General features: G+C 46.5%; 1 protein-coding gene across 4 annotated transcripts in view; it reads left to right on the top strand.

The window, feature by feature from the left end:
* The window catches only part of LOC139550906 (ephrin type-B receptor 1-like), a 324,253-nt gene that overhangs the window by 214,020 nt on the left and 95,028 nt on the right, over positions 1-15,205 (top strand). For 3 of the 4 annotated variants that reach the window (XM_071362160.1, XM_071362161.1, XM_071362163.1), the window contains exon 5: positions 14,685-15,020. The exons of the other annotated variant lie outside the window; for it this stretch is intronic. In XM_071362160.1, coding sequence (XP_071218261.1) covers positions 14,685-15,020 — 336 coding nt within the window. The remainder of the gene's footprint in view (positions 1-14,684; positions 15,021-15,205) is intronic. 4 annotated transcript variants of the gene reach the window in all.

The following is a 15,205-nucleotide window of genomic DNA, read 5'->3' as shown; positions in this document are numbered from 1 at the left end:
GAAGAATTGGTAGCTAGCTAGGCACCCACGAAGAATTGGTAGCTAACGTTGGCCATCTACCTTTCATAACAACATTTGTTTTAGGTTGTTTTTCACATCTAAAACTATCTGGCTAGCTAGATTAATGCGATTCACATATAGCTAGCTGATAATTATGAAGTCACAAGGTTGCGTTTGCTTTATGTAATATATATTTTTTTGGTTTCTATTGGTCAAAGGTAATGCAGTAGCACAGGAGTGCGCAAATGTATGTGTTCTCCAACCTCTGGTCCTCAAAACAACGTACTCAAGAGAACGTCATCAAAGAAGGAACTTAGAGCATGAGTGTGTGGAGCACGGTAGTATGCATATTGAGAAACACCTATAGAGATGGAGGGGAGTAGGGGAGAAGTGTGCTGTGGGTTCACTGTGTGAAGAGGGAGGGAAATGGAGAAATGAAGTAGCAATGAGCCCTCACCATCCCCTCACTCCCCGCGGGACTCACCAAGCCGAGGCTCCACTTCAAACAACCTCCATCTCCCATTTCCTCTTCCACTAGGGAGGCCGTCAAACCCTCTGTCTCCCAGCACGAGGCCCATTCCCCTCGGCTATGCTACCCACCGTTGGAGGCCTTTGGAAAGAGGTCGCTCTGCACGGTGCTCCCCTCTCTCCACCACCCCCAGGCTTTCCCCAGCCTTCCCCCAGTTCCTGGACCCACAGGTCTCTCTCTGTGTGGGGGAGAGAGGCAGACTGACAGGCCGTTAATTGATGGGAGTCGGTGGGAGTGGGCCAGTGGAACTCTTGCTGATAAGTGAGATACAGGGATGGAGGGGAGTAAGGGAGAACTGTGCTGTGGCTCCACTGTGTGAAGAGGAAGGGAAATCGAGAAATTAAGTAGCATGGTTGAGTTCATGGAAAGAGAACCTCAACTCATAACTGAGGCCAAGCTTCCAGATGCTTCCTTGATCTCTGTCTGGACCTCAGGCCACAAATCCATAAACCTCCTAACATTCTGCACTCTAAGGACAGGCTGAGAGAGATGTTTTCTCAGGCAATTCTTATCTCCTTTTCAATCTTTCTCTCCTTTTCACCATATAGCCTCCTAATTTCTCTCCCTCATGCCTTTTCTCATGTTTCGACTTGTCATGTTATATTTTTGTCCATCTTCTCTCCTATCTTGCTCCTTCTCCTCCCATTTCTCCTTGCTCTTTTTCCTCCTTTCTCTCCTTTCCTCCAATTGTCATTCTCTCCCGCTCTCATCTTCTCCATCCCTCCTTTCCTTTTTCTCACCGTCCCTCCTCTTCCTCCTTCTCTCCTCCTCTCCTTCTGCAGTGGTAGAGTAAGCAAGCTGCTGGTTCTCCCAGTAATGCACTAGTCAACAGAGATAAGCCAGTGTAATTGCCTGGCCTGGGCTAATCCCTCTGCCTGCACTGCTGCCTGCCGAGAGAGAGATGGTGCTGTGCTTTAGACCTCAACTCAAACGAACATTCAGTCTTCTCTAGCGATCTCTTTCACATCCTGTGCTCCTTGTTAGGCACTGATATTTGAGCTTTTGTAGATCAAGCAGACCAGCTCCCCTGTGTGTTAGACTTCTCCTGTTCTATCTAGTGCGGTGGGAGTCAGTAATATTTCTGACACTTTTGTTGAAACAACTTCGCTGGGCACACCGCCATACCAGGAATGTGGTCGGAGTCGCTAATAGCTCCAACTGTTCAAAAGCTAGAGTCAAATCTGTTGGATGTTTTTCTTTTCTTTCTCAAAGGTACGCTAGAAACCGCTGTTACCGCTCCGTTTGTCGCAAGCGCTAATAGCGGATGTCGACGGTTACCCACGGAGACCACGTTTCTATGAACTAAGCGATGCATTCAGCTGACTGAGGGAAACAATTTGCGCAACACATTCGTTCATGTTATTGCTGCGAGCCCCATGCGTCTTGCGAGACAGGCAATGACTATGGCTGAGCATTGATGTGACGTGATTGACATGATGGGTTTCTCAAGTGCAGATGTTCCTGACATGACCAAATTGATGGGTGGTGTGTAGTACTTGTGAGCGACATATGCTGTAGAAGAATTCAATTGGAGAATTAAGTATGTATGTATGTATGTATGTGCGTGTGAGCCATTCCGTTTAGTTCTCCCTCTGAAACAAAGCAGCCAGCACCAACCCGCCTTTCTTTTTCTCTTCCCCCAATTCCTTAGTCAGTCTGTGCTCCAGATCTCCACACAGGGAGTTGTAGTGAGTCCCTGAGGAGCTGTTTCCCATTGAAAAGACAAACAGCGTGAAGGAGGCCCAGCAAAGCACTGCGATTGGCTTAGAGGGCCAGGCTGAGTAAACAATGTGGTGGGCTGTTTATATTTGGGGCGCTGAAGTGCTCTTGACATCAGCAGGCAGCCCAGGGGGCAAACAGGGGTCGTGGCCTTTCTGGTCCTCCAACAATATGTGGACTGTAGACATTACTCTCTATCCACCTGTTACATGGGATTCTCTATGCCTCATCAGTTAGTTGCCAATGGTGGGGATGAGTTTGACAGTAACACTATTGGGCATGCACGTGTACATACATACACACACACTCATGCATGCATAGACACACACACAAACACACCCTAACCCAACCCACCCAACCCCACACAAACTGTCACAAACACTCCAATCATTCTAACACGTCACTAGGAGTAAACAAAACGCTTGATGATCGCGCAGTCTTCCTAATTGTGGCGTGTGAGATGTAAGCAACAATCAAGGCTGACTAGTGCGGCTAAATGAATGCCAGGGTAGGAGCTCGGTAAGTAATGAACTCGACAAATTAAATCCCATGGCAAATTAAAACAGCCAAGGGCAGCCATAATAGCCTGCAAATCACCGGTTAAGTGGCAGTCACATCGGATTTCTCCATCCGTCACTGCATAGGGAAATCTATACAGCTACCAACAGGGGCCCAGAGACGAGATGCACCGAGCCAAATTCACACCTCTCCTCTCACAGCCATTTTGTTTTGTTGTATATGTAACAGGGTTGGTTATGTTTCCACTTGCCTCTAAAGAAATGTGTATTTGATGTTCAAGCATTCTTATTGGTTAGTTCAACTCTGATGACAATAAGGGGTGTTGTGATTGGCCCCGCTTGCAGATAGGGGGAGATCGCGAACGTCAGGTCTTCCCAGTATGAAAATGTGATGCGAGGGATTTTGCCATCGACAGCCATCATCACTGTTAAGTCCTGCACAACTAACGTGCTGTTTCCCATTTAACCACAGCAGAAATAAATGATGCTCAACTGGGACCACTGGCCGAAGTGATTTATTATTTTAAAACACAACGCATGGAGAGTACACTATACATCTGTTACACTGGTGCCGTGACTCGTCTTCTTGTCTTGCTGGACGTCACGTGGAGGGATCGGAGACCCGGCTTCAAGAAGTACTGTGGTTGCTGATACACGCCTAAGGTCTAGGTTTTGCATTCTGCGCAAGTGGAGTTCTCAGGGAGCTCCTGGTAGCATGAGTGAGTGGGGAATATAATATACTGTTTATTAGTTGTATGTGTTGATGTTATGATTATTTAGTGATGTAATTGTGCGGTTACGCTAGTGACCTTCGGAAGCCAATTAACGTGAGGGTGATGCCATTTTCTACCACACGGTGGCGACAACTATTTATTAAGGCGTTTCTTGTTACTTTTCTGTGTTGATTCTTGGCCTTGTTAGACAACCACTACTGAACTTTTATTTTGAGTGCATTATGTTCAAGCTGATTTTATAGAAGTGTTCATATTGATTGTGATAATTTTCATTTTTATTTTTTTGGGGCACTTAATATTTACAAAAAAATATATATATATATATTTTAAAAATGGAAAGTTTTGGGAGAGGTAGGGGAGTTTTCATGTTTAACCCTTCACTGCCAGTGGGTAGGGGGGCATCTATTTCTCCAGTTACTTCCACACCTCTGGCCAGGCCAACTACGCAGGCAAGTGTGCACCTTCCACATGATTTAGAGCTACCTCAACTCAGTGCATTTGAGCCAGTTTCACCTAATCCTAGGAAGGAGGATGTTTCTATGGATTTCCTGGCAGACATTGTTAAGCAGATAGGTTACTCAATAGGTGAAAATATTGCCTCTTGTTTGGAATCAAAGGCTATGGGAGATGGGGTGGGACAGAAGGTTGATTATGTTGGTGGTACCAAGGTTGGGGCCAGCTCTAGTCTAAATGTAGTGGTGAAAAATGATGTCAGGGAACCAGCGTGTTTCAGGGGGGATGGTTCAGAGGAATGCACAGTGCATGAATGGGAGGAGACTATGTTAGTGTACATGCAGAAGAAGGGCTATGGTGGGCAGGAGAGGTCAGATGAAGTTTTGGGTAAGCTGACAGGGCGGGCACGTGACGTGGTAAGAGTAAGCCTACGCAGTAACCCAGTTGACTTAAGCCAGGGCCCTAGACCGGTTTTTGACATTCTGAAGCATCACTTTAGCGACACAATCAACTCTGACATGCCCCTAGCTGATGTTTATTCTACGTTGCCAGTGGAAGGTGAGACTCCATTTGATTACTGGATCAGACTGAACAGAGCCATAGAGGTGGCAGAGGACTGTTTGAAGAGGCAGAACAAGGAGCTAGACAATCCATCACGTGTTCTGACTGTCATGTTCATCAAGCACTGTCCGAACCCAGAGCTGTCATTGATATTCATGTGCAAACCATTGCATGAGTGGACGGCTGCGGAGGTCCATGGCAGGCTGGAGGAGTACCAGAGGAAGTGTAAGGCTCCAAGTCCCTTGCGGCTGGCCCCACTGGTCACCACACTGACGCAGGAAGTAAGTAGGCCAGTGTCGGCTGTTGCAAACTGCCCGGACCCCTTGCAGCAGCCCACAAATGGCTCATCCGAGGCATTGGATCGTGTGATGGACATGCTTGAACGGGTCTTGGAGCAGAGGCCTCTGCAACCTGTAGGCGGCTATAATAAACGTTTCCAGAGGAAGCCCAGAAGGGAGAACCCGCCTTTGCAATGCAAAGTGTGTGGGGATGCGAATCACAGCACAATGGATCATTGTTATTCTAACCACCTATGCTTCCTCTGTTATCAGGCTGGGCACACACGTCGGGAATGTCCTCGCACTTCATCGGTAACTCCCGTCGCTCCATCAAACAGCAACACGACACAGCGGCAGGAAAACTAGCTGGCCCGCACTGGGTAGGGGGAAGTGCTGGGCCTTGTGAGGTGCCCCAATTCGATAGTGTTGTAGATTTGGAGTCAATATATTCAAGTGTTTGTGATGAAGTCAAGTCGAACGAAAAAGTCATTATGCAAAATACACAGAGAGTGCTCCACAACGATGAACTCTTCTATACTAGTGTGTTACTGGGGGATGTTATAGAGGTGAGCGCTATGATTGACAGCGGTTCTATGGCATGCACATTGAGCTCTACAGTGGTGCCACGCCTTGAGAAAGCAGGTGTGCTCAAGAGTGGCTCCCTCAGTCCGACTGAAGTGGTGTTGGTTGGCTGCGGGGGGTTGAAGACCAAGCCTGTAGGTGTGTGTGAATTGAATCTGTCTGTGTATGGCAGCAGCCTCTCTGTCCCTGTTCTAGTAGTGGATGGCCAACGTGATGAGCTCATCCTAGGCAGCAACGTGATAAAACACCTCATCAGGGAGCTGAAGACGACCGGTGACTTCTGGGAGAAGATGTCATCATCTGAACACAATGGAGATGACAAACTGTTCCGTCTGCTGGCTAATGTAGAGAGATGGAAAGGGACAGAAGTGCCGGAAAGAGTGGGCACGGTAAGGCTGAAGCGGGCGGTCACATTGGAGCCCATGCAGGAACATTTAGTCTGGGGCCGGTTGTGTACGCCTCAAAATGTATCTGCGGGCAGTGCTGTCGTTATTGAGCCTACGAGGGCGCGCTCAAGACCGAAAAACATTCTAGTGGGGAGAACAGTAGCGACGTTGTGGAGCGATGGCTGGGTCCCTGTCAAAGTTATCAATCCCTCACCAAAGCCAGTAACAGTGAGACGCAATGCCAAGATAGCGGATGTTTTTCCTTGCATGGCATTAGAGGACTTTGACACTGACTACATAGATGGGCCCACTGTCGAACCGGTCCCCCTGGTGCAGCAGGTACACAAAATGGATGCCAATCAAGACTTTGACAATGGTAGTGGAGATAGCTTGACCGTTGACAGTGCCGTAAAACCGCACAGAGTGACAAGTGAGGTGTTGCACGAGTTAGGGCTAGGTGACATTGACATTGAGTCCACTCAGTTGTCGCAACAGTGTAAGGCCCGGCTAGTTCAGCTAATAGCCCGCTACGAGTGTATCTTCTCCCGGAACAAACTAGATTGCGGGAAGGCTACTGGATATGTCCATCGCATCAGACTCAGTGACACTAAGCCTTTTAGGCTACCTTACCGTAGGCTCTCCCCTAACCATTATGACAAGCTCAGGCAGGCCTTGGATGAGATGGAAGAGCGAGAGATAATCAGGAAATCCAGCAGTGAGTATGCCTCCCCGCTCGTGCTGGTCTGGAAGAAGTCTGGCGATCTGAGACTGTGTACAGACTTCCGATGGCTCAATGCTCGCACCGTAAAGGATGCTCACCCTCTACCTCACCAAGCTGATGCTCTGGCGGCCCTGGGTGGCAATGCCTTCTTCTCTACAATGGATTTGACCTCAGGCTACTACAATGTGGAGGTGCATGAAGACGACAAGAAGTTTACAGCCTTCACTTCTCCTTTTGGGTTATATGAATATAACCGTCTTCCACAAGGACTGTGCAACAGCCCAGCTACATTCATGAGGATGATGTTGAGCATTTTTGGGGATCAAAATTTTTCTAGCCTTCTATGCTACCTGGACGATGTGCTGGTTTTTGCCCCGACTGAAGAACTTGGATTGCAACGCTTGGAGTCAGTTTTTGAGCGTCTCAAGGCCCATAATCTGAAATTGGCTCCAAAGAAATGCCATTTCATGAAGAGGTCAGTGCGGTTCTTGGGGCATGTCATCAGTGAAGGAGGTGTGGCCACAGACCCGGAAAAAGTGAAGGCTATTGCAGGGATGACAGAGAAGGATCTCATGGAGGATAACACGGACGTGCCCTCCCAGGGGAAGATTCGGTCCTTTCTCGGAATGATAGTCTATTACCAGCAGTTCATTGAGGGGTGCTCCACCATCGCTAAGCCGCTGCATGGGCTGACAACTGGGACGAAGGCACCACGCCATGGGAAAGGAAAGAGGAAAAGAAGAATACATAGGAAACTCACAGCAGCAGACTGGACTGGTGAGTGCAAACAGGCCTTTAGTCAGTTGAAACAAGCTCTCCTCGATCAGGTCATGCTAGCCCACCCTGATTTTAGTAGACCTTTCTTGCTGTCTGTAGACGCATCTAGTAATGGATTAGGTGCTGTCCTCTCCCAAGTGCCAGAGGATGGGTCTGCAGCCAGGCCCGTAGCATTCGCTAGCAAATCTCTTACTTATGCACAGTCAAAGTATCCTGCCCATAGGTTAGAGTTTTTTGCTTTACGCTGGGCAGTCTGTGAGAAGTTTAGTCATTGGCTAAGGGGCAAGCCTTTTACTGTATGGACAGACAACAACCCATTAACATACATCCTGTCCAAGCCCAAATTGGACGCCTGTGAACAGAGATGGGTTGCTAAACTCGCTCCATTCGAGTTTGACATAAAGTACATCCCCGGTCCCAAAAATGTCATTGCTGATGCACTCAGTAGACAGCCATTTGTGCAGCCGAGCGCTCTCCACCGCATCACAAGGGTTCCATACAAGGCCTTGCTGGAAGAAGCTGCGGGAGTACATGCTGAGAAGGTGCAAGATGTGTTCCGCTGGTCGAACCACCCATTCGACCTCGAAAGCTGCTCACCGTCAATTGAGGCAGATGCCTGTGAAATTGTCATGGACTGCCAAACTACCTCCTATCCTTCTCCTGGTTCACTGTCAAAGGAAGCGGTGTCAGCAGTCCTGAGGTCGCAAGAGGAGGCTGGTCTACAGAACTGTGCGCTGCTACTGCCTCAGCTCACTCAGTCACTGGTGCCATCTGAGATGTCAGATGTGAGAGTGCTGTCCCGTGACGACCTGATATCAAAGCAGCGCCAGGATGATGCACTCGCCAGAGTTGTATTCTACGTGGACAGGGGCCGTAGACCTTCTAGGAGGGAACGTGGCCATGAACCAATCGAGGCTCTACGGATTCTGAAGACCTGGGAGAAGCTCACTCTGAAAATGGGTGTACTATATCGCGTTACCAAAAGTTTGCTGTCAAAGAGGAAGACGTACCAGTATGTAGTACCCACCTCAATGAGGGCGACAGTTTTGAAGGGTGTCCACGATGAAGCCGGTCATCAGGGGCAACAGCGGACGTTGTACTTGACGAGACAGAGGTTCTTCTGGCATGGTCTGGAGTCGGATGTGAGAGAGTATGTCAAGACCTGCAAGAGGTGTGTGTTCAGTAAGGCCCCCGAGCCAGAGGCCAGAGCTCCACTGGAGAACATCATCACGACTGAGCCCCTCGAGTTGGTGTGTGTGGACTTCTGGTCTGCTGAAGACTCCAACAACAAGTCCTTGGATGTTCTGGTCGTCACTGATCATTTTACTAAGATGGCCCATGCCTTCTTGTGTCCGAACCAATCAGCTAAAGCGGTGGCCCTTCAGCTGTGGAACAACATCTTCTGTGTGTATGGTTTTCCTCGTCGTATCCACTCCGACCAAGGGGCCAACTTTGAAAGTAAATTGATTGCTGAGTTGTTGAGCGCTGCAGGAGTCCAGAAGTCTAACACAACTCCCTACCATCCGATGGGGAACGGGGGAGTCGAAAGGTTCAATAGAACGCTGGGAAACATGATCAGGGCTTTACCTACGAGAGCGAAGCACAGGTGGCCCCAGAAGCTGAAGTCGTTGACCTTCGCCTACAACTGTACAGTCCATGAAACCACGGGCCACGCCCCTTTCCAGTTGATGTTTGGGAGAACCCCACGTCTGCCTGTCGACATGATGTTTGGTACGGTGCTACAAGACTCAAATGTTGTAGACTATGATGAGTACGTCAAGTCCCTGACGAGAGACCTGAGGGAGGCCATGGAGACTGTACAGTTGTCGGCAACCAAACAGCTGAAGAGGCATGCGGGCCTCTACAACAGGAAGATCAGAGGAGCTCCAGTGGAGGTCGGTGATCGGGTGCTGCTGGCGAATAAGGGTGAACGTGGAAAGAGGAAGCTGGCGGATCGCTGGGAGAACAACCTCTATATTGTTACGGAGAAGAATAGTGACATCCACATCTTCAAGATACAGAACATGTCGACTGGCCAGGAGAAAACGGTCCACCGTAATCTGATAATGCCTGTAAACTTTTTGCCTCTCCCTGACACTGCCTTAGAGACACCTAATACGGGAGACCGTGAGGATCCGAGTGAGGAGATGGAGGACTCATCCATGAATGATATACCAGAAATGGACATCGGTGAGAGGACTAGTGTGTGGGTATCAGAACAGACCTCGGAGGAAACACAGTCGGAGCCCTCTGAAAAAGAGACCCTAGATGTGCTGGAAGATGGGCCACTGGCGAGGGACCCTCAGAACTCACCACATTCTGAGGGTGCCACTGGTGGCACAAGCATGTCAGAGGTAACCTTTGGAGAAGAAATGTCCGAACCCTCTGAGGAAGAAAGGCATTCTGAAGATGCCACAAGTTCCAGCAACAGTCACAGAACCCTTGACCTTGACTACCCATCGACTGTGGACAGTGACCCACCAATGGTGGTGGTAGTTGAACAGGTTAAACGTAATGATAACTCTGTTAGGACTGTCAGGTCAGGGGCTGGTCGAGTTAGGAAACGCCCAGTGAGACTCATTGAGACTATGCAGACACAGAGGGTTTTTCATACAGAATTCATTAGAGTACCTGTGTGGGTGTAGGATTAGAATCCAAGTCTATAGCCACATTTTTTTTTTTTTACTTTTAACTTTCAAGAGACCCTATAGAGGTAATGGGTCAGGGGTCATGTAGGCCAAGGTTTTTTTTTTTTCTGTCTGAGGTTCTTATTGTCACTGAGTGTACTGAACATGTAACAGGCATGTTTTCCTACGGGGTCTTTGAATTCCCCTAATTCTCTTTAGAGAATAGTCTTTGCACTGGAATATTTGGTGACATATGTATTGCAAGGTATTGCATACCTCATTTAGTTTCTTTGTAGTATGCAAGTGTAATTCAGCAGGGGACAATGTAACAGGGTTGGTTATGTTTCCACTTGCCTCTAAAGAAATGTGTATTTGATGTTCAAGCATTCTTATTGGTTAGTTCAACTCTGATGACAATAAGGGGTGTTGTGATTGGCCCCGCTTGCAGATAGGGGGAGATCGCGAACGTCAGGTCTTCCCAGTATGAAAATGTGATGCGAGGGATTTTGCCATCGACAGCCATCATCACTGTTAAGTCCTGCACAACTAACGTGCTGTTTCCCATTTAACCACAGCAGAAATAAATGATGCTCAACTGGGACCACTGGCCGAAGTGATTTATTATTTTAAAACACAACGCATGGAGAGTACACTATACATCTGTTACATATACATACATGAAAACAGACCGCACACAAGCATGTGAATAATGTACATGCAAACAGATAGTGTGATTACATGTCATATGTATTTGTTCCATGAGAAGCCGTGTATTATGTAGTCTGACTGTCATACAACACATAGGCTGGGTCATTTATATCAGTTCTCACAGCAGTAGGTGTGTCATGGTGATTATATGGACTATATGTATATACATGTATAGTGTATGCCCTCTGTGTGTGTGTGATACCCATGGGACATATTGTAAGTGCAGCTGTTCTCTCCGTCTCTGCCCTATTTCTGCAAACACACACACTCTCTCCTCTCGTTCACTCTTTCTCATCTCACTATCTAGCACATCTCTCTCATTCTCTTAGGCTCCTGCCTCGTTCTATATCTCTCAATTCAATTCGATTCAAGGGGCTTTATTGGCACGGGAAACATATGGTAACATTGCCAAAGCAAGTGAAGTAGATAATATACAAAAGTGAAATAAACAATAACAAATCATCTCTCTCTCGCTCTCGTAGGCACACCCGGTAGCGCCAATGAATATGGTGCTTGTTGGTCTGTTTTTTTGCATGGGGAAACATCCTAATTATGACTGACTTGCCTAGTTAAATAAAGGTTAATTCAAAAATACAAAATCAATTCGAAAAACATATATGTTACCTGTAAGTGGCTTTGGGTAAAACTGTGGGCTATCTAGAGGTGATGGATTCCATCCTCTTTCTGTCCTCTTTGTGGCAGACCATAATAACCACACTGTGGAGGTCACGTCCTCCCTGTCACTGACCCCTTAGTCGTCACCGTGGCGCAAAGCCGAGGTCGCCGCGGAAACACTGCCATTCCGTCACCTCTGTGTGTTCCGCTGCTTTGTCCAAGCGCCCCAGTGCTATCCCACGTGGCTTTGCAGGAACAATGATTTATTGTGGCTGTGTTGACAGAAGCAACTGCCTGCCCTCACCCCTCGGCGAAGGGAAACTAAGGGTTGTGTCCTAATACACTAATACAGCTTCCTTCTCTTGTTTCCTTTATTTTGAAATGCCTGCCCTCACCCTTCATGATGGGAAACTAAGGGCTGTGTCCTAATACGCTAATACAGCTTATTGCTCTTGTCTCCTTTATTTTCAACTGCCTTCCCTCAAGCTCTCTGTAATGGGAAACTCAAGGGATGCGTCATACTATGCTTATACGGCTTCCTTGAATTGTATCCTTTATTTTTTAACCCAGATCTATTCGGGTAATACGTTTTCACACACCTTTTTGTGTAGCCCATGTGCTTTAATAAGTCACATTGAATAACTTTAACCCTTTGACGCGGATGATCACATATTTGTGATCATTGTTGAGTGGTCCCTGCAGCGTACGATCTCAAATATGTGATTGGAACAGAACGTATGATGCAACAAACGTGTCTAGACAGCATTGTTGTCTGAAAAGCATCTAAACAGTGTTTTGTACTGATGGGAAACTTATGTTCCTCAATTTCACCTTTTATTGTAAAAGATAAATGCGAACTGTATCATCCAAACATAACACGGATAAACTCATTCCATAAACCAGTCTAAATAACAGTTTTTGTGCTGACAAAAAAACGAAACATAAGTTAGCAACCTAACAGCTAGACTAGTTTACAATGTACCACATCTCTGGTGACCACAAGAGACTAATGTAATGTTGTTTAGAAAAGAAATGCGTGTCAGCTAAGCTAACAGCAGCAAAATTATTTATGATGGCAGCCATGTTTCTTTATGTTTGACTTGGCGAAAACTTCCTAATCCCAGAATGTCATTCACTATAAGACGTAAATAAACAAAGTCAAAGTCAAAGATGGCTGTGCCCATTGCCTGAAAAATATGGACTTAGTTTAGCCACTTTTCAGCATATTACAAATCTTTGATGTACTTGTTACAGTGTATACAAGAACCGGAGCACATGGCTTGACAAGTCATTTACCATTTTTGACAAATCACAAAGCAAATAAAATAGCATCACCTCACAGATCATCACACCAAAAGCTAAACAGGGATGAAACCATTTTAGGGGGGTTTGTGGGGAGGTTCCTTTCATTTGTGGGGGGTTTTCAAGTCCATGGGGGGTAGAAATGGGGGAAGGTATCGTGGGGGGATTTGATGCAGGAAATATTACTATAATGGGGGATTTCTTAATAAATGGGGGGCAAACACAGGAGAAGTTTATAAACTGAATAAAAATAAAACCCTTGGAAAGGAGTTACAATCTGATGTCGCGTTCAAAACAACAGGGTACTGGGAAATCTCAGACTTCAGTGCGTTCAAGACAACTGGGAACTCTGAAAAAACAAGCTCTGACTGGGAAAAATCATTTTGAACGGTCATCCAACTCGGAATTCTAACTCGGGAACTCAGGCCTATTTCTAGAGCTCCACCTTTCCGAGCTGAAGATCACTGATGTCATGATTTGACCTAGTATTTTTCAGAGTTCAGTCGAGTGAACTATCCCTTGTTATAACATCTTTGGTCTGACAGACGCTTACGTGGCAACCAGAATGCATTGTATGATGTCAACAAACATGGAGCGACAAATAATCGGCAAAAAGCTTAGCATTAGCTCATCATAATCAGTACAACCTTCAAAAAAGTATTTTACACACATCGTATGTGACCATTACAATCTCTGCAAGAATCAGAATGCATGAATTGTCACCAGTACTTGAAAACGTGAATAAAACAGTAAATACATAATGATCCATTCATTCCAATGAAGGCAATGCAGGCGCCAGACAGAAAATGTGCTGGGGGAAAAAGTTTGTGCAACTTTTTCTTTTTTCTCTGTTCTGACTAGAGATGCGCAATGTCTTCATACTTGATCTGGGGAAACACTGGCAAAGTGCGTGGGCTCTCGCTGAAGAGAGAAGTTTGTCTGGCTCAGTAAAGACTCAAAAATAATTTGTCCTCAACAGTGAAATGGTCTACTTCTTATAGGAATTGTTAAGGAGGTGGAACACACCTCAATTCCAACAGTTGTTAGAAAATAAAACTTGTTAGAAAATAATTTTAAATTGACACCTTGGTTTGAGGTCAGCGCGGATTAACTGTCCTGTTGCTTGAGTTGCTTAACGATCACATTTTGGAACAGTGAGTGCATGAAAAAACTCACGCTGGGGCGACCGATAGAGATATTTGGAACTCACCCGTGAAAAGATTAATACCATATGTGAAAAGACTAGATAGTCCTGGATTCACCTTGATTTATAAAAGACCTCAACCCCTAGTCTAACTGCGAGCTTGCGGATTAGTACAGGATAGCTGGTAGCTACAGTCCTGTACGCCTCCCTCTCCTTTGGCTATAGCTCATTCGCTGTAGTGATGGACTATAATTAGCATATAGAGTAGCTGCTCTCTCATCATTTGCATGTCCAGAAACATTCTTTAAGTGGTGTAAACTCTTCCATCAACAGAGCCGGACTCATAAAAACATTCCACTAATCCCAGTTTATCTAAGCCTTTCCTGTCCTTTAGATGGATATGAAGTATGACCCGTTTCCCTCTCCTTGGCAAGACAGACGCAATAATGTCGAAAAACAAGTGTGCCTAATTCCCACTATAAGGCTGACCTGTACTGTGCTGGGTGTGATGTTTTCCATTCATATTGCCCTTTCCAGCATGGTTCCAGAAATGATGGTGGATGTGTTACCAGGCCAACCAAGTGCAGCTCAGCTTGGGTCGGTTCTGTGTGGCTTAGTAGTGTGAAAAGGGTATTACCTTGCCTATCCTATGAGGGGTCCAGGATTTGTGTTAGCTTACTATGGTTTACATTAAAACTACGTTCTTAGCCAGGTCTCTCTTTGGAAATTTTGATTCTTTGAGATCTCAATGGGATCTCCTGGTTAAATAATCAAATCAAATCAAATGGTATTGGTCACATACACATGGTTAGCAGATGTTAATGTGAGTGTAGCGAAATGCTTGTGCTTCTAGTTCCGACAGTGCAGTAATATCTAACAAGTAATCTAACAAATTCACAAATAATGGTTGAATAGAATGCAATCCTTCTCATTGTGTTTGTCAATCTCAAGGCCTGTTGGCAAGAGATTAACTGAGATGTCAATGGGAAAACCTGGTTAAATAAAGGTTCCTCTCTGTGTCTGTTTGTAGGCGTTCCCTCGGGCCCGCGGAACGTGATATCCGTCGTGAACGAGACCTCAGTGATCCTGGAGTGGCACTCGCCTAGGGAGACAGGCGGTCGTGAGGACGTGGTCTACAACATTGTTTGTAAGAAGTGCCGGGCGGACCGCCGTACCTGTTCACACTGTGACGACAACGTGGAGTTTGTTCCGCGGCAGCTGGGCCTGACGGAAACCAGAGTGTTCATCAGTAACCTGTGGGCCCACACGCTCTACAGCTTCGAGATACAGGCCGTCAACGGGGTGACCAATAAGAGCCCCTACCCTGCCCAGCACGTGTCTATAGACATCACCACCAACCAGGCTGGTAAGAGAATAGTGTGTGTGTGGGAGGGGGGGTTTCTCTGTGTGTGATGTGTAGTCTCACTGAGAGGAGATGGTCGGCATCATCATTGTTATCGTCATCTGTGTTCATGTACATTGTTGGCATAGTTTACTGTACCTGTGTCTCCTTTCTAGTGTACGGTACAAAGAAACAATTTTGTATAGCGT

Source organism: Salvelinus alpinus, chromosome 23 (genome assembly GCF_045679555.1).
Source record: "Salvelinus alpinus chromosome 23, SLU_Salpinus.1, whole genome shotgun sequence".
NCBI classification, from domain to species: Eukaryota; Metazoa; Chordata; class Actinopteri; order Salmoniformes; family Salmonidae; genus Salvelinus; species Salvelinus alpinus.
Note: the sequence above shows the minus strand (reverse complement) of the source record. Positions and strands in the feature narration are given on the sequence as shown.